We start from the raw sequence: 20385 nt of genomic DNA on the forward strand, positions 1-20385 counted from the left end.
CCCTTCAATATTAAGGACCCAATCTTTGTCATCCTGCAGCCACATCACCGTAATTGCTATCAGATCATATTTATTTACTTCAATGTGGGCCATCAATTCATTTACTTTGTTATGAATGCTACGTGCATTCAGATAGAGAGCCTTTGGTTTTGTCTTTTTGTTACCTTCATAACACCTTGACTTGACTATTGATGTATTAATAGGTATTTTTCTCTCTGTTCCTTCCTGCCATTCTCTGACCCTCATTTCTCATATTACTATTTTGCTCTCCTATCGTGAATCTACGCCTTGAATTGCTACCTCTACCCAAATTTGATCCCTCACCCCTCTTGTTTAGTTTAAAGCTAAATTTCCCAGTCCCACTCGTGATGATGCCTGCTGCTGGCGGGACCAGAAAATTCCACCCAGTGTGTGTAAAACTATGGGCAAACTATGGGCAGGAGTTTCCCCTCACTGGGCTGCTGTGGTGGGCGGTCCCGGGAGTGGCCGCAAAATGGTCTGCCGCTTGCGATTGGGCCCCAACTGTGATTTCACACTGGCTGGCCAATTAAGAGTCAGCGTGAAATGCGTGCTGAGAGCCTCAGCGCTGCCAGGGTGGGGCCGGGAGGAACACGAGCACAGACGTTTGCATGGGGGTGCTCTGACTGAAAGCTCCCCAAAGACACAGAGCTGCCTCAGGGAGCTGAAGATTTTTTAAATGAAAAATGAAGAATCGACAAATAATATAAACATGTCCCCACAGGTGACTCAGTCACATGAAGAGGGACATGTTAAAAACGAGTTTTAAAAAATGTTATTTTTTTAAATTCACTGTAGGAAACCTCATCCCGCCCATGGATGAGGTTTCACAAAAAACCTCTTCGCCCACCCACCAACTGTAAGGTTGGGTGGGCAGCGAAAAATTCAACTTAATTACCAGCTTAAGGGCCTTAATAAGCTTCTTAATTGTCAGTGGGTGCACTGGTGACTCTCGCGCATGCCCACTGACCAAAATATCATGCAAGTGCGCGATGACGTCAGGATGCTTGCCCGACGTCATTGTGCGCTATTTCATGCTTGGGCATATCGGAAGCATGCCCGCATGCCAAGCTGAAAATCCTGGCCTATATGTCTTCTTCTAAAGAAACAACTTGTCTGTATCGATCTCCCCAAAATACAACTTTAACCATCGAATGATTTTCCTTCTGACACATGTTCCTTTTTGATTCATTCTCTGGAATAGGACATCGCTGACCATCCCAGTATTTATTGCCCATCCCTAGTTGTTCTTGAGAAAGTGGTTCTAGATCTTTTTTCTTGAAACACTGTAATTCATATGGTAAAGGTTATTGCCAATTATCAAACCAAGATGGCATGTAACTTTGAGAGGAACTTGGAGGTGCTGGTGTTCACATGTCCTGCTGCTCTCATCCTTCTATGTGGTGTAGGTCTTGTTTTTGGGAGGTGCTGCTGAAGAAATCTTGGCAAACTGTTACAGTGCATCCCGTAAATAGTACACAGTGCAGCCATGGTATGCTGACAGTGGAGGGAGTAGGTATTTAAACCAGTTGATGTGGATTGCTTTGTTCTGGATGGCGTTGAACCTCTTGAGTGTTGGAGCATCACCCATTCAAGAAACGAGACAGCATTTTATCACACACCTGAGTTGTGCCATGTAGCTGTCCGAGAGGCTTTAGGGAGTCAGGAGGGAAGCTACGCACAGCAGAATACCCAACCTCTGATCTGTTTTAGTATCTACAGCATTTATGTGGCTGATCCAGTTCATTTTCTAGTCAATGGTTTCTCCCAGCATGTTGATGGAAGGGGTTATGCTCATTCTTTTTGGAAATAGTCAGGTTTGCTGTATATATTGAAAGGATACAATTTTGGATAAACATGACCATTTCTAGCTATTTAATCAAATTGCTGCATAAAGTAGTACAATTTAAAAGGGGTGCACATACATTAATCTTCGAAGGTGGTAGGGCAAGCCAAGAGGCTATTAAGAGAACATATAGGATTCTTAGTTTAATGTATAGAGGTATAAAGTATAAACTGGTTCAGCCCCAACATGAGTAATGTGGTCCTATATCCACTGTAAGAGGGTTGTCAAGGTCTTAGTGAAGTGACAGAGGAGAATGAGGCATGCAGGATTTCAGTTACATAGAGACAGTAGAGAAGCTGGGGTTGTTCACCTTTGAACAAGGAAGATTAAGGCAGTGCTTCCCAAACAATTTTCCAAACTATTTCCCCATTTTACTTGAAAGTTAACATGACCCCAGACACCAGCAAAAACAAAACAACAATAAAGCATCTTAGTAACATTGAGTGTAGAATTATTAAAGTTAATGTATTATGAATTAGGAGCAGGAGTAGGCCATTCAGCTCCTTGAGCCTGTATTATAGATCAACATAAAATAATACACATGAAAAAAAAATTCAGTAGTAAGTTATATCTAATAAATAGATGCGTGGCAGGGCAACAGCGACCCCTGAAGTACGCATCCTGCTCCATGTGGGATCTCCAGGACATTCCCTGTGCCCTGGATAACCATATGTGTAGGAAGTGCCGTCAGCTGCAGTAGTTTGAGCTCCAGATTTCAGATCTTGAGCAACAGCTGGCATCACTGCGGCACATCCATGAGGTTGAGAGATTTGCGAATAGCACATTTATAGTTGTGGTTACTACAAATCTTAAAAGTATGCAGGGAGAGAGGGAATTGGTGAATACCAGACAATCAAAAAGAAATGGGCAGATAGTGCATGAGCCCCAGGACATCTCATTCTCCAACCAGTATTCAGGTGTAGTGGCAATGGCTGCTGGACAACTAAAAGACATACTTATTTGGAGAGGGAGGATATGCCAGAGGGGTCAGGGGCAGAATCTCTTTGGCTAGAGCTAAAGAACAAAACAGGTGCAATTATATTGCTTGGTGGAGTCTGTAGGTCACTAACTAGATGTAAAGGAACACATTTGCAAGGAAATTGCAGAGAAGTAGAAGATCTTTAGAGTATAGTTACTTGGTAGTACAGAATTTGAGTATTGCTGAAAAAAGAGACATGCTGTTGAAACTTTTCATCTTGTACTCATCCGGACAGATTCACAAGAATACCAAATTTGAAGGGAACAACAATTTATACTGCATGAGAAAAGGGTGCTGATTGGTTGAGAAGAGGATGATGGTTGGTAGAGATGTGTCATGGAGAGTGCATCAGGGAACTGTTAACTGCCAAGCTTTTTAAAATCAAACCAGGCAGGTCAACTTTGATTGGTCAAGGTATTGCCATGGAGAATGAACCAGGGACTGACTGTCCTCCAAGCTTTTGTTTAGTTGAAAAAGGTGCAATGCATGGACCTACTCTTTCTATGTACAAAGGACAGGGCCCTCTGTGTGAATATATGTAGCTTCTAGCACATGTAAGTGAGCCACACTGAGAGCCTTACTGATAATCTTAAATTGGTTGTCAGTGTAATTCTTAGCACAATCAGGATTGTTTAGCATGTGCTGTCCAGTCACAGAATCACACCTAATGTTGGACACTATGTTCTGAATATTGCAAGCATGAGCTAGTTGAGTACAGTCAGTACTTTGCCTGTTGCGAACAGCTGAAAGAATGTGATGTTTGATATGATCCACCAGTTATTGGGACATGCGGTCTGTATACCTGGTTTCACAACAGCAGTGAAATTCATATACCACATTACTCATTTGTGTGATAGGCAGAACATCTTTTTTGGCTTGGTGGGAGCATCCTGCGAATGGAGAATACCATTTGTGTTGCTACTGCATGGTAGCAGTGTGAAATGGCTAACTTCATCTTTGATTTTTGAGACACCTTACCCTTCCAGGGTAATCTGAGGTAAACTGGGCACTTTTCAGGGCCGAAAGTGGAGTAGTTATAGTGGGGGACTTTAATTATCCAAATATAGACTTGGATAGTAGCTGTGTAAAGGGCAGAGAGGGACAAGAGTTCCTAGACTGTGTTCAGAAGTATTTTCTATAGCAGTATGTTTCCAGTCCAACAAGAAAGGAGGCATTTCTGGGCCTGATTCCTAAGAATGAGATGGGTCAAGTGGATCAAGTGTCAGTATGGGAACAATTAGGGGACAGTGATCATCGTATCATAAGTTTTAGGTTGGCTATGGAAAAGGACAAGGAACAATCCAGTGTAAAAATGCCCATAAACATGTCCAGGTATTGTGCCTTTTTTCAATTATAGAAGAGTGGGGGAGAATAGTTCCTTGGTGAATTTTCCATGGCAATGCCTTGACCAATCATGGTCGGTTTTCCAACCAATCAGCACCCTTTTCTTGTGCGGTATAAATTGTTGCTCACTTTAAATTTTGGTAATCTTGCATCTGTCTTGATGAGTTCAAGATGAAAAGCTTTGACAGCATGTCTCTTTCTTCAGCTATACTAGAATAAGAATAATTAACTGGGGGAAAATCAACTTTAATGGGGTAAGAATGGATCTGGCCCAGATAAATTGGAATCAAAGATTAGGAGGTAAAGCTCTAAGTGAACAATGGGCTGCCTTTAAAGAAGATGGTTCTAGTGTAGTCAAGGTATAATCCCATGAAGTGGAAAAGTAGTTCAGACAAATCCACAGCTCCCTGAGTGATGAAAGAGAGATTAAGGTGAAGCAGGAAAATTATGTTTACGACAAATGTCAGGTGGATAATACATTTAATAGCCAGGCCAAATATATAATGTTCAGAGGGGAATTGAGAAAGCAAAGAGAGGTTACGAGAAGAGACTGGCAGCTAACATAAAAGGGAGATGGTGATATAGTGCCAGTGTCACTGGACTAGTAATCCAGGTGCCCAAGTTAATGCTCAGGGGACATGGGTTCAAACCACATCATGGAGGCCTATGGGATTTTAAAATTCAGTTAATATATTTGGAATATAAAGTTAGTCTCAACTATCATTAATTGTTGTAAAAACCCATATTTTTCAATGTCCTATAGGGAGGGATATCTGCCATCATTCAGTCTGGTCTACATGTGATCCCAGATCCATAACGATGCGGTTGACACTTAACTGCCCTCTGCAGCGAAAGCCACTCAGTTCAAGAGCAAATAGCGTTGGGCAACAAATGCTGGCCTTGCCAGTGACGTACTCATGCCATGAAAGAATAAAGAAAAAAAATCAAAAAGTCTTCTATAGGCATATCAATAGTAAAATGGTGGTAAGAGGAGGGGTGGAGATGATTAGGAACCAAAAAGGAGAATTACGCTTGGAGACAGGGGGCATGGCTGAGGCATTAAATGAATACTTTGCACCTGCCTTTACCAAAGAAGAATATGCTGATCAGGTCATGGTAAAAGAGGAGGTAATTCAGACACTTGAAGGGTTTGAAATTGATAAGGATAGGCTATCTGTACTTAAATTTGATAAGACACCAAGACCAGATGAGATGCATCCAAAGATGCTGAGGGAAGTGACAGCAGAAATCGCGGAGGTACTGATCATAATTTTCCAATCTTCCTCAGACTCAGGAGCAGTATTAGAAGAGTGGAGAATTGTACATGTTCAAAAAAGTGGGCAAAGATAAGCCCAGCAACTACCGGCCAGTCAGTTTAACATTGGTGGTGGGGAGGCTTTTAGAAACAATGGGCAGAATTCTCCCATTCCATCTGCAATGGGTTGCATGGTGGGCGGGAGCAGAGAATCCAGTAGGAGGCAAAAAATCGGAAGCCCGCCATCAAAAAAGGTCGCAATTCTCCTGACAGTGTTTTCAAGATGTTTTGGTTACTCCGCTGACCAATGGCCCAAATACTATTCACATTTATTAGCATGTCATGAATGCTCATTAAAACAACTGCTCACCGGAATCTTGCCATGCCTTCCAATCTTCCGTCACGCAAGCGGGAAATTACGTCAGCCTCAAACCCATTTGAAAAAGGGTGGCGTGCACAAATCAGACCTCAGTTCGCTGGTAACTTCAAGGTCAGTGGAACATACCTGCCATATTTGGGAATGCAGACAATAGTGAGGGAGACACAGCTGTATCATATAGGGAATTCCATCAATGAAGGCCTGTCACGTGCTTATCAGATGTGACACTCCTAATGGGCCAAAGGGCCTAAGTGAGTGTGAGCAACTGATTGGTCATTAATAAGCCACATCAGAGATTGGAGCACAGAGCTAGGTTGAGTCATTCATCTCACTTAAACTTTAGCATCCCACGCAGGACTCAAGATGTTACAAATCTGTGATGCCATCTTGGTCACCTCAATGTGTGAGCTAGTGTGTCAAGGACAAGGCTGCGTCAGCCACCTTGAAAGTAGGGCAGGAAACACTATGAACCCTTACAGTTTCCAAATGTGTCATCTTCTGAGCTTTACTTTCTTGCCCCTTGAATCATTAATGTCTTCAATGTTTCCTTTCAAAGACAAGGCAAAGACATATATGGATACAGGTCTCAAAGCTGCCTTTGTCAGGGTCCTAATGCAATGCAGGAAACTAAGGAGGGAGAGGCGACTCCGCGCGCAGCTCCAGCAGGAGGGACATGGTCAAGCGGAGCCACAGCATGAACAGGAGGGTCAGGAAGAGAGACCCAGACAATTGGGCTGACTCACCAGACCTAGGTTTAGCATAGAAGAGTCTCCTATTTACAAATGAGTGAGAGGCAATGCCATGCACATCTGCACTTGTCTTGAGTCCTGGTGCATCACATATGCCACATTCTTTGTGAAGACCTGATGCCACATGGAGATGGAGGGTATCCCCTGCCAGTAGCTTTGAAGGTAACCGCAGCACTCAATTCCTTGGCCTCTGGTTCTTTCCAAGGATCAACAGGCGACCTGTGCGGCATCTCTCAGTCCGCAAACACATCGATGCATAAAGGTCACAGATGCCCTTTACAGGAAGGCCCAACATTATGTCAGGTTTGGTCTGGATGAAGATAGCCAGGCTGTAAGATTTGCTAGCTTCGCCACCATCTCAGGCTACCCAAGAGTGCAGGATGCAATAGGCTGCACCCATGTGGTTATACAGGCTCCATGGCAGCAGCCCCTAATGTTTATAAACTGGAGGCGCTATCATTCCATCAACGTGTAACTTGTGTGTAATCACCGGAAGCACATACTGAATGTTTGTGCATGGTACCCTGGGAGTTGCCTTGATGCTTACATCCTGAGTCACTCCCAGGTGCCTGAGATTTTTGAGGGGACATTATGTCTGCAGGGATGGCTGCTTGGGGATAAGGGTCACCCATTGAAACACTGGCTGATGACATCCCTGCATTGCCCTCAGAGTTGTTCCGAGGAGAGGTACAACGCTGCTCACACACGCTCCCTTATAGAGCAGACCATAGGGCTTCTGAAGATACGTTTGAGATGCTTGGACCACTCAGTTGGCTCACTCCAATACACTTCTGACAGGGTTTCCCGCATCATCACAGTGTGTTGCGCCCTTCACAATCTGGCAATGCAAAGAGGTAAACCCCTGCCAGAGGATGAACTGGAGGAAAATGAAAGCTCATTGGAGGATGAAGATCTGGAGGCCCAGGAACCTCAGGAGGCTGTTGAGAGTCAGTATGAACACTATCAGGCCATGGAGGAAGGAAGTCATGGGAGATGTGCTTGTGATACGTTAATCGCTGACAGCTTCCAGGAAGAGTAATGTTAAGTGAGGGAATATGACCATATCTCTCCTAGCCCTCAATGCCATCTTCTTTCAACTCAGGGGATGTCCACTCACTTGCAGTGAGAATGAGTCCTGCATTCACACTTGCTTCATGATTTGCCAGGCCATGATCTTTGCTTTGGTCTGTGTGGTCCTGTGAGTGAGCTCACTCTGCGAACTGAGAGCCCACTTAGGAACAAGATTTATGTGAGAGAAGACTTGAAGCCTTTGCCGTAATCTGATGATGCCAACACTGCTACAACTAAAATGTGGACATGCCTCGGGATCTCCTCCTCCCGTGCAAGTCTTTTCTTCTGCCACTACCACTGAGGAGACACACATGCTGCTAGATTATCAATGCTGATGAGCTGCCCTCACTCAATGGTATTCTTTAAGGAAGAAGCGTTAGAAACGTTTACATCACAACTTCCAATAAAGATGTGAACACATATCCCTGATGTCACATAAGGGGTGCACATACTAGTTCAACTGAAGTTGACATCGCAGGAATCTTACAGTGGGACACTATCACTGAGTGGGAGGAAGGCTAAACCTTGAAATAAAGGGACTCCAAAGTACAAAATCACAATGCCTTCAGTTGACAGGAACATTTACATAACCATCAAATGTATTAACAAAAGTGCAATTTCTTTACACATCTAGCACACCCGTGACCCAAAAGGACAACAATTTTTCTTAACTTTCCTCACTCTACCACTACGCCTGGGTGCAGCCCCGATATCTGCAGCAGAGGTGGAGGCAGCCTACTGACTGCTATGTCCTGGTGTCTGTGATGACCTTGGCTGATGTCATCTGGTGGCCTGAGGCCTGGAGGTCCCCGACCTGATAAGGGTCACCTACTCAGGGGCAGAAGCGCCTTTGGTGGCTTGAGAAGCTGGAGTGGATGGGGTCACAGGCAGAGGGGGCTGTGAGTGGCGGCACACCCTTGGAGTATCCTGAGAGGAGGCCACCTATCCAGCTGATGCTCATCTTCCCTGTTGGTGCCTGAGGGCCCCGCCCTGACTCCTGCAGGAGATGGTGCACCCGCAGGGAGGTCAAGGTGTCTCATCTCCATGTCACCTACATACTGATGGTGCCCAGCAGGGTGTGGCCATGGGTTGCAGGGCCGAGCGCAAATCCGGCAAGACTTGCGGGAGCAAGGTCTCCATGGTGTGTGCCAGCCTTCCCATGGTGACTTTGAGGCGCTCGCAGGTCGGAGCCATGACATCAGACAGAACCCGATGGACTCCTCCATCGTTCGCTCTAGTCTGCTGAGTGACTGTCAAATCTCTGCCTGATTTTCTGCTGCTTGTCATTACATCTCCAGCATTGAGTTGCCGGCCGCTTCCAGAGGCTCATCATCTGGCTCAGTCTGAGCGGGTGGTTGGTCTCCAGCAGCCCTCCGAGTGCTGGAGACCTGGGCTGTCCCTGCCTCCGACTGTTGGGGGGACGTGTCAGTGAGGTGTTCCCCAGAAAGGGAGCCCAAGCCTAATCTACATCTGTGCTTCACTGATGTGTGTTTCTCTGAGCTGGTGGAGGGTACATATGAGTGCTGTGATGGTTCTTCTGGACCCAGTCCTTGGATGAGGTCTGGGGGCTCGGACTGGTGGTGCTGGACTGGCTTGGGAGCCTCAATGTGCTTGTGCCTAGAAAATAGAAAAGAGAGTTTCAGCTCATGAGCATAAGCTAAATAAGACTGCACGTGACTCACTGTGTATGTCAGGATTTGGTTAGGCGATGGAAATGTGATCCGTACTAGCTTGGTTGAGGAGGCCAATCTCCCCTTTCCCACAGGAGCGATCCCTGTTATCCCCAGCCAGCTCAGCTGCAGCCTCATCAAATTCACTGAGGGTGAGGATGTCGGCCATTCCTCCCCTGGTCTGTGATCTCTTGCGCCTGTCGTGCGCCAGCTTGGCCTGTATGAAGAAGAAAGAAAGGAATGTGATAAGAAGGGATGGAGCAGAGATTGGATGAGATGCTTGTCCCCTGTATGTGGTGAGCCATCCCCAGAAGAGCCAGAGAATAGAATGTGAGCAACGTGATAGATGGGATGGTGGTGATGTGAACGTCTTGGTGAGAGAATGAGTGTTGATATGTGTCCCTTGCTAATGGTTGCGTGAAACCCCTAAAAGAGAGTGGCTGACTGAGTGTATGATGCCCATGGTGAGAGTTTGATATTGATGGTGTTGAAGGATGAATTACCCTGGCGGAGCAGATTGGATCATTCAGCCTCTTCTGCACGAGGTGGCACTTCAGGTGTGGGTGTCAGCCACACTGACCTGCTCTGCTACGTGTCCCACGCCTGAGAGGTGAGGCTGCTGTGCTTCCTGCAGCCATCTGTGGGGTAAAGCATGTGCCATTGTTCCTGCATCCCTCTGACCAAGGCCTGGAGGACCTGGTGGGTGAAGCAGGGTGCAGACTTAGTCCCAAGGCTCTTCGCATTTCTCTTATGGGTTACAGACATTTTTAGTGGGCTGGAGTGATTGAGATTGTGTGTTGGACTGGCGTTTAAATATGGCGCCTAGACCTTCGAACCTGCCAGCTGACAGTGGGGCGGATGAATCAGCTCCCGACTGGGTAGGTGATTCAGAGTGAAACCTGCCTCTGCATAATTAATGAGGCTCCAAGCACAGAATCGGGTGCGAGCTGCCACCATTACGGATGACGGGCTGGGCGCTGCTGAAACCGCCCACCACCGTACTTAGCTTCATTTTGGGAGAATTCCGCCCAGTAATTCAGGACAAAATTAATAGTTACTTGGGTAAATGCAAGTTCATTAAGGGAAGCCAGCATGGAGATTTTAGGAGGAAATATTGTTGTGTTTTTATAAACAGAGTTGATGAGGAGGATGCTGTTGATGTGGTGTACATGGACTTCCAAAAGGTATTTGATAAGGTGCTGCACAACAGAGCTGTGAGCAAAGTTTGAGCTCATGAAATAAAAGGGACAATAGCAACATGATTCCGAAATTCACTGAGTGACAGGAATAAAGGAGTAATGGTCAATGGTTGTTTTTCAGACAGGAGGAAGGTTTATGGTGGAGTTCTCCAGGGGTCAGTGTTAGGACCCCTGCTCTTCCTGATAAATATTAATGACCTAGACCTTGGTATGCAGGGCACAATTTCAAAATTTGCAGCTGATACTAAACTTGAAAGTACTGTGAACTGTAAGGAGGATACGCAAACTTCAAAAATACAGGTTGGTGGAATGGACGGACAAGTGCCAGATGAAATTTAGTGTAGAAAGGTGTGAAGTTATTTATTTTGGTAGGAAGAACACAGAGAGACTACATGAAATAAATTCTAAATGGCGTGCAGGGGTGGCAGGACCTGGGTGTATGCATGCAAAAATCATTAAGAGTGGCCTGACGGTTAAAGAGAATGCTTAATAAAGCTTATAGCATCCTGGGCTTTATCAATATGGACATGGAATACAAAAGAAAGGAAGTTATTTTAAACCTGCTTAAACATTGGGTTGGCCTCATCTGAAATAGTATTCCTAGTTCTGGGCACCGCACTTTAGGAAGGAGATAAGTGGAGATAGGTGGAGATAACCAAAAGATGCCATAGACAAAAGGGCAAAGAGGTGTTGAAGCTGGTGATATTATCTAAGGAATGTGATAATAAAGGTACAGATAGCCCTAGTGGGGGTGGGGTGGGGGGAAGGGATCGAAATAGGCTAAAAGGCAGAGATAAAACAATGGATGGAAATACATTTAAAAATAATGGAAATAGGTGGGAAAAGAAAAATCTGTATAAATATTTGGAAAAAAGGATTGGAAAGGGGGTGGGGATGGAGGAGAGAGTTCATGATCTAAAATTGTTGAACTCAATATTCAGTCCGGAAGGCTGTAAAGTGCCTCGTTGGAAGATGAGGTGCTGTTCCTCCAGTTTGCGTTGAGCTTCACTGGAACAATGCGGCAGGCCAAGGACGAACATGTGGGCATGAGAGCAGGGTGGCGTGTTGAAATGGCAAGCGACAGGGAGGTCTGGGTCATGCTTGCAGACAGACCGAAGGTGTTCTGCAAAGCAGTCACCCAGTCTGCGTTTGGTCTCTCCAATGTAGAGGAAACCGCATTGGGAGCAGCGAATGCAGTAGACTAAATTGAGGGAAGTGCAAGTGAAGTGCTGCTTCGCTGCTTCACTTGAAAGGAGTGTTTGGGCCCTTGGACGGTGGGGAGAGGGGAAGTAAAGGGGCAGGTGTTGCACCTTCTGCGGTTGCATGGGAAGGTATATATATGCATGAGTTACTTTCATTGAAAAAAATAGCCTCTGAGATGGACCAGAACCAAGTCCTCAGCCACGAAGTCACTACCAAAAATATTTATTCCTAACGCAAGCATTCGTAGGTTCATAAATGATACTCAGATCAGCCCCCAACCCAGTCTCACGAAGTACCTCCTAATGTAGCATTACACACAATGCTATACTGTAACAACTCTGAACTCCCTTGCTGCAGTGTGGAGCTGCTGCTCCCTCTGACTGGCTAAGAGGAGCTGCCATAATTGGATGGCAATAATGATTGACAGCTCGGCCTGTCCTACCAGCCTTTGATTGGCTGGCCTGGGCTCCATGATTGGACGGTACCGGTGATTGACAGCTCAGTCTGCAACGATTGGTTGGTCCTCTTGCTGTGGAGGAAATGTCCTTTTAAAGCCAGAGCATTAGCAAATGTAGGAATTCTTCTGGCCTGACTGAGTGTTTCCGGTTGGGTGTGAGCTGGGCTTTGGTGTTGGGAGGATTCTCCTGGAGTTATAGGTAAAGAATAAGTTGCAGTTTTGCGGACGTTTTGTTTTGTTGTTTAAGGAAACGTTCAGCGCGGTTTCTGATAGACAGCCGAGCCAGGGTTAGAACTAAATGGGATGTTTCCATGGCTTTAAAGAAATGCATCGCCTGAGGCCCTGGTTGCTACGAGCATCCCAAGTTGTTTACAGTTAAATATTTAAAACTTTTGAGTACTTGAATTCATGGTTTACCTTATGTCAATGCAGCAGACGAACCGTCGTATTTATCGTGTAATGGAGATGTTTATCTTATTTCGTTGTAGAAAATGTCGAAATCGCTAAAGAAAATAGTAGAAGAATGCAAGGAAAAGAATCAGGCAGAATTGGATCTGTGTGACAGGGGAATCTCCAGTATGCTGGATATCCCTGGACTCTGTAAGTGCAGTACTTTTACTTCACTCTCTTTTTCATTAATTATTTCATAAATGGTAACTGGGGTTTGATATCTTGTTGACAGAAGTTCAGAGTTACAACTTTGCTGGAGTAATAACACCTCAGTCAACAAGCCCTTGCAAACTTATTCAATACCTGATTCTATCCTAGAACACTTTGTGTCACTTGGCTATGGAGAGTTATTCAGTGTCAGAGTGGGAGCACAGAGTGAACACAAGAACACAAAACAATAGGAGCAGGGGTGGACTATATGGCCTGTCAAGCCTGCTCTGCCATTCAGCACTATCATGACTGATTTTGGGTTTCAACTCCACTTCCCTGTCTGTTTCCTTGATTCCCTGAGATACCAAAAATCTGTCTATCCCAGCCTTAAATGTATTCAATGATGAAGCATCCACAACCCTCTGGGGCAGAGAATTTAAAAGTTTGAGTGAAGTAATTTCCCCTCATCTCGGTCCTAAATGATTGGCCCCTTATCCTGAGACTGTCCCTGCATTTTAGTTTCCTCGACTAGTGGAAACAATCTTTCAGCTTCTACCCTATCAAGCCCTTTCAGAATCTTGTATGTTCAATGAGATTGCCTCAATCTTCTAAACTCCAGAGATAAACCCAATTTGCTTAGCCTCTTATCATAGGACAAGCCCCTCATCCTAGGGACCAATTTAGTGAACTTTCACTGTACCGCCTCCAATGCAAGTATATCTTTTCTTAAACTGCACACAGTACTCTAGATGTGGTCTCACCAAAACCCTGTACAACTCTAGCAAGACTTCTTTATTCCTGCACTCCAATCCCCTTACAATAAAGGCCAACATTCCATCTGCCTTCCTAATTGCTTGCTGTACCTGTATGTTAATTTTGTGTTCCTTGTTTGAGCACATCCAAGTCTCTTTGAACATCAACTCTTACAAGTTTCTCATCTTTTAAAAAATATTCAGGTCTTCTATTCTTTCGACCAAAGTGAATAACTTCACACTTCCCTACATTATTATCTATCTTTCTGCCCACTCACTTAACCTGTCTATATCTCTTTGCAGCCTCTTTGTGTCCACCCCACAGCTTACCCTTCCACCTATCATCCACAAACGTAGATACATTACTCCCTGTCTCTTGATCTAAGTCATTAACATAGATTGTGAGTGAGATGACAAGAACTGAGAGCGATGAGGAATGAGTGCTAAGTTAGGAATTTGGTACAGCTGAGAATTCGGTGCAGAGTGGGAAAGCGGTGGCTGTTTTTTATAGTCTTCTTTCAGCCTCTATAGCTGGTGAGCATTCTCCTTTTCCCTTTAAGCTTAGAGACTTGCTATTACTTAAGCTGTGTAAATTAGTAACTAACAAAATAAATAAGGTCAGGTAGACATGGTAGGGATGGTAGTGTGTGCCCTGACTACAACATGTGGGAATCTGTGGAATGCATTGCAGTCCAGAACAGCCATACTGCAGTGTGTGTTTGTGGCTTGAGCAACTTTGGCTCAGAGTTGCTGAGCTGGAGTCTGAGTTGCATCGTAGTGCATCAGAAAGGAACCTGGACACTTTTTTTTGTTCTAGGAGGTAGTCACACCCCTTAGGCTAGGAAGAACTTTAGAGTTGGTCAATTGTCAGGGACAGGAGGCTGTGACAGCGAGTCGGGCAGCTTTAGGGAGCCAGCATGTAGTGATGGAGAGCCTTATCCCTTGACTTTGACCAAGGTATGAGGTGCTTGCTACTTCTAAGGATAAGGAGAAGGACTCTAGGATGTTGGCAAGGGCATGATGCAGGATGCTATTCAAGTGGGTGGAGCAAAAAGCAACGTGGTAGTGATAGGGGACAGTATAGTAAGGGGGACACTGTGACACTGTTCCCTGTGGCCGTGACCGGAGGTTATATTGCCTGCCTGGTGCCAGAATTAAGGACATCTCCTTGTGACTGGAGTTGAACTTGGAGGAGGAGCCAATTGTCATGGTCCATGTAGGATCCAATGACATAGGTAGAACTAGGAATGATGTTTTGCTGAGAATTTGAAGAGTTTGGGTCCAAATTAAAATGCAGAACATTAAAGATATCATCTTTGTACTTTCACCTGAGCCACGTGCCAAATGTGTTAGGATCCCAGCTGATGTTACCACTGGACAAGCTAGATCTCAGGATGGAACCTGGCTTGATAGATCCTAACTTTTATATTTTGTTTAGATAGTGGAGAATAGCTACCAAACAGAGTCACAGGAGTCAGCTGATGAACTTTTAACAAAAGAATAAAACATTTTCTTAAACAGAAAAAGATTGACTATATTACAATATTCTTTCACCCACAACTACGTCATCACAGATATATACAGATTTGTAAGGATAACTTTTGTAACTTGTGTTATCTTAAGTTACTGTGGACATGAGAATTTAACAGTCTATGTAAACCATTAGGCAACTTGTGGTCAGACACACCATCCTCTGAAATCAAATGACAGATGCCACCCCAACGAGATGCTATGGATCTACCCTCAACTCCCCCCCAGACTCTGGTCACACCATGAGCCAACCAGTCTCACTGAACTCCATCTTTCACACGAGGGTTTCCAATCTCCACTCCCCAAGAACTCGTTTTGGAATGTTCTCCCAAACTGATGCGGAAGGCATCTGACAAAAAGCAAAGGCCCACCTCCATGGTTTTGAACTCTCCTTCCGATGTTCCTCTCCCCTGATCGCCATGTGCATTCAAGCTTTCTTCCACACACGTCTTCCTCTCTTCCTTACTTTCACTTCCACAGAACAGGATCTTTTCCAGATTCCTCTCCTTGTTATTTGACTAGACTATCCTCTTGGGACCTTTTCTGTTCCACTCTCCCAGATTTGGGGCCTTTCTTCTTTAGATTCTGGAACGTGCTTCTGCAGTTTCCTCTCCTGTACAGCTTCCCCTGGCAGCTGTCTTCAACTTTAGTTTGGGACTTGCTGTCTGTGCTTCTGCTGTTCAGCCTCTCTGGAATCCTGATTTCAACTGAACTTTGGTTTGGGACTGGCTATCTGTCCCTCCTATGCTGCAACTGCTTTCAACTGAACTGAAACTACCCTTCTGTCTCTGTGGGGCCTCCTGTGGCTAGGCAACAGCACCGTTTTTTTTTTAACCTTGTTTTAACTTTTCAAAACCACTACTCTCTTACACACACAAACACACACACCACCTTAATAACACAGACCTCCACTTCAAGGGTCATAAACCTCATTAGAAATGCAGATATACAAACAGAGTGTCAGACCTGCTGTCCCCACTCAGAAATGAAACTAGATCTCAGGTTTCACCTTTTAACCCACAAATAGAAAAAATTATTTAAATTGAACTTAAAGATATACCTTAATCCTAATGTACCCAAATGCAAATATAACTTACTTAAACTATCTCTATTTCCTAACAAATGGCACAGGCAAATGGCAGATTAGAGAATTTAACGTGCGGCTCAGAGTGGTGTGGGAAGGAGGAGTTTTGATTCATGGGGCACTGCACCAGTATTCTAGAAAGAGAGGTGTTCTGTTGGGATTGGCTCCATTTAAACTAGATTGGGACCAGTGTCCTTGCAAATTGCACAACTAGGGCGGTGGATAGGGCCTTAAACTAATGGAGCTGGGGGAGGATTTGGTTGATTCAGAGAGGAAGATTTAAAATTCCAAAGAGAAAAGTCGAGGCAACAGCACATATGGGTAAAGACCAACAGATTGGGACAAGAAGGGACAGAGAATTTAACAGTAATTGTTCATAAGTAAGGTCCACGCAGAGCATGGTAGTAAAAATTGAAATTGAAGGCTATTCATCTAAATACGCAAAGCATTCACAATAAGATAGATGAACTAGTGGCACAAGTAGAGATAAATAGATGGACCGAATGGTAAAAGAGCAGGGAAAACCCTGAAAGTAAAGGATTACATAAGGATATTGGTGAGGATGGACTTGGCCTCAGAAGATGATGAAGTAGAAGTAGTATGGCTGGAGAGTCAGAAAATGCTGGTGGGCATAGTTTACAGGTCCTCGAACAGTAGTTATACTGTTGGACAGAGCATTAAGCAAAACATTTTTGAGGGTGTAAAGTCGGGGACTTTAATCTTCATGTAGAGTGGACCAATCAAATTAACAAGGGTGATCTAGAAGATGGGTTTGTAAAATTTTTTTCCTGTAAATTTCCTGGAGCAATATATTGTGGAACAAACTAGGGATAAAGCTATTTTAGATCTAGTATTGCATAATTTAATTTTTAAAAAAAATTCATTCACGGTATGTGGGCTTCCCTGGCTGGACCAGCATTTATTGCCCATCCCTGGTTGCTCTTGAGAAGGTGGTGATGAGCTGCCTTCTTGAACCGCTGCAGTCCATGTGGTGTAGGAAGAACGTTCCAGGATTTTAACCCAGTGACAGTGAAGTAACGGTGATGTATTTCTAAGTCAGGATGGTGAGTGACTTGGAGGACAACTTCCAGGTGGTGGTGTTCCCATCTATCTGCTACCCTTGTCCTTCTAGATGGTAGTGGTCGTAGGTTTGGAAGGTGCTGTCTAAGGAGCCTTGGTGAGTTCCTGAAGTGCATCTTGTATATGGTGAACACTGCTGTTACTGTGCATCAGCAGTGGAGGGAGTGAATGTTTGTGAATGTGGAGCCGATCAAGCAGGTTGCTTTGTCCTGGATGGTGTCAAGCTTCTCAAGTGTTGCAGGAGCTGTACTCATCTAGGCAAGTGAGGAGTATTCCATCACACTCCTGACTTGTGCCTTGTGGACAGGCTTTGGGGAGTCAGGAGGTGAGTTACTTGTTGCAGGATTCCTAGCTTCTGACCTGCTCTTGTAGCCACAGTATTTATTTGGCTAGCCCAGTTCAGTTTCTGGTCAATGGCATCCCCCAGGATGTTGATAGTGGGGGTTTCAGTGATGGTGATGCAATTGAATGTCAAGGGTGGTGGTTAGATTCTCTCTTGTTGGAGATGGTCTTTGCCTGGCACATGTGTGGTGTGAATGTTACTTGTCAGCCCAAGCCTGGATATGGTCCAGGTCTTGCTGCATTTGGACATGGACTGCTTCAGTATCTGAGGAGTCACGAATGGTGCTGAACATTGTGCAATCATCAGCGAACATCCTCACTTCTGACCTTGTGATGGACGGAAGGTCATTGATGAAACAGCTGAAGATGGTTGGGCAGAGGACACTACCCTGAGGAACTCCTGCATTGATATCCTGGAACTGAGATGTTTGATCTCCAACAACCACAGCCATCCTCCTTTGTACTAGGTATAACTCCAACCAGTGGAGAGCTTTTCCCCCTGATTCCCATTGACTCCAGTTTTGCTAGGGCTCCTTGATGCCAAGGACAGTCACTCTCACCTGATCTCTGGAGTTCAGCTCTTTTTTGTTCATGTTTGGACCAAGGTTTTAATGAGGTTGGGAGCTTAGTGACCCTGGTGGAACCCAAACTGGGTGCCATTGAGCAGGTTATTGCTAAGCAAGTGCTTCTTAGTAACACTGTTCCCCTTCCATCACTTTTTTTTACTGATGGTGGAGAGTAGACTGATGGGGTGGTAATTGGCCGATTTGGATTGGTCCTGCTTTTTGTGTCCAGGACATACCTGGGCAATTTTCCACATAGCTGGGTAGATGCCAGTGCTGTAGCTGTACTGGAGCAGCAAAATACAGTCCATTGAAAAACAAATACTTAGCAAGATAGATACATCCCTCGCTTACTCAGGAAGTTAAGGATGGTAATAGATTAAAGCACGAGGCTTATAAGGTGGAAAGAATAGTAGCAAGTCTGAGGATTGGGAGTGTTTTAGAAGCCATCAGAAAGTTGATGAAAAGGGGAAAAAATAGAATACGAGAGCAAACTAGCCTGGAATATAAAAACAGATTGTAAGAACTTTTACAAGTATATACAAAAGAGGAGAGTAGCTAAAATAAACATTGGTCCCTTAGAAGCAGAGGTGGTAGAAGTTATTATAGGGAATGAGAAAATGGCAGAGACGTTTAACAAATATTTTGTGGCCCGCTTCACATTAGAAAGCACAAATTGTATACCGGAAATAAAGGGTAACCTAGGTGCTAAAAGAGTGAATAAATTAAGCTAATTAATATTAGCAGAGAAATGGTTTTGGAGAAACTCTACACAGTAGAGATAGTGGATGCTCTGGTTATGATTTTCCAAAATTCCCTAGATTCTGGAGAGGTCTCAACAGATTGGAAGTTAGCAAGTGTAACACTGCCATTCAAGAGAAAATAGAACTACAGGCCAGTTAGCCTGACATCAGCTGTTGGGGAAGTGCTGGAATCTATGATGAAGGCAGTCTAAACAATGCACTGTGTCTGATCCTGGTATGATTTTCTAAGCCAACATGGTTTCACAAAGAGGGAATCGTGTTTGACAGATTTAAGAGGTTTTTTTTGACAAAGGTGTAGATGCAGAATACCTGGATTTCCAAAAGGCATTCATTAGGGTGCCACAGAAAAGGTTAAGGGCTCATGGAGTTGGGGCTAATATTAGCATAGATGGAGGACTGGTTAACAGACTGGAAACAAAGAATAGTCATAAATGAGTCATTTTCAAGTTGGCGGGCTGTTACTAGCAGAGTGCTGTATGGATCAGTGCTCGGGCCTCAGCTATTTACAATCCATATTAATAACTCAGACTGAGTAATGCATCCAAATTTACTGATGATTAAAAAGCCCAATGGCAATGTAAGTTGTGAGGAGTTCAAGGAGGCTGCAGAGATATAGACAGGTTATGCGAGTGGGCAGCAAGATAGCCGAGAATATAATGTGGGGAAGAACGAGTTTATTCACTTTGATAAGAATAGAAAACCAGAATATTTTTTGAAAGGCGTGAAACTTCTAAGTGTTGGTGTTCAAAGAGTCTTGGGTGCACTTGTACAAGGAATGCAGGAAATTAGTATGCATGTATAGCAAACAATTAGGAAGGCAAATGGCATGTTGGCCTTTATTTCAAGCGATTGGAGTACAGGACAATTGTACAGGGCTTTGGTGAGACCACATCTGGAATACTGTACAAAAACAGAATTACCTGGAAAAACTCAGCAGGTCTGGCAGCATCGGTGGGGAAGAAAAGAGTTGGCGTTTCGAGTCCTCATGACCCTTCAATAGAACTGAGTAATATTAGGAGAGGGGTGAAATATAAGCTGGTTTAAGGTTGGGGGTGGGTGGAGAGAAGTGGCGGTGGGGGGGGAGTTGTGGTTGTCAGAAGAATCACGGATGTAGGTGGGAAGGGACTGGACAAGGGGAGAGAGAAGGGAGTCAAGATAATGAGGAATGAGTTCCGTGGGGCAGGAACAGGCTGACACGATCGGTCTGCCGGGACAGTTGTGGAAACTATCCCGGCAGACCGATCGTGTCAGCCTGTTCCTGCCCCACGGAACTCATTTCTCGTTATCTTGAAACTGTCCTGGCAGACCGATCGTGTCAGCCTGTTCATGCCCCACGGAACTCATTTCTTGTTATCTTGACTCCCTTCTCTCTCCCCTTGTCCAGTCCCTTTCCACCTACATCCATGATTCCTCTGACACCTTACGTCACATCAACAATTTCCAGTTCCCTAGCCCCAACCGCTTCCTCTTCACCATGGACGTCCAATCCCTTTACACCTC

General features: G+C 44.7%; 1 protein-coding gene across 2 annotated transcripts in view; it reads left to right on the forward strand.

Moving 5' to 3' along the window:
* rsu1 (Ras suppressor protein 1) overlaps positions 1-20385 on the forward strand; it is a 239300-nt gene that overhangs the window by 14898 nt on the left and 204017 nt on the right. Inside the window, exons 1-2 of one of the 2 annotated variants that reach the window (XM_078538410.1) lie at positions 12231-12369; positions 12659-12770. In XM_078538410.1, coding sequence (XP_078394536.1) covers positions 12662-12770 — 109 coding nt within the window. In that variant the 5' untranslated portion in view covers positions 12231-12369; positions 12659-12661. Of the gene's footprint in view, positions 1-12230; positions 12370-12658; positions 12771-20385 lie in introns of those variants that run through there. The other variant, XM_078538409.1, reaches the window with a different exon arrangement.

The sequence above is a fragment of the Cetorhinus maximus genome, chromosome 3 (assembly GCF_964194155.1).
Source record: "Cetorhinus maximus chromosome 3, sCetMax3.hap1.1, whole genome shotgun sequence".
In the NCBI taxonomy this organism is placed as follows: domain Eukaryota; kingdom Metazoa; phylum Chordata; class Chondrichthyes; order Lamniformes; family Cetorhinidae; genus Cetorhinus; species Cetorhinus maximus.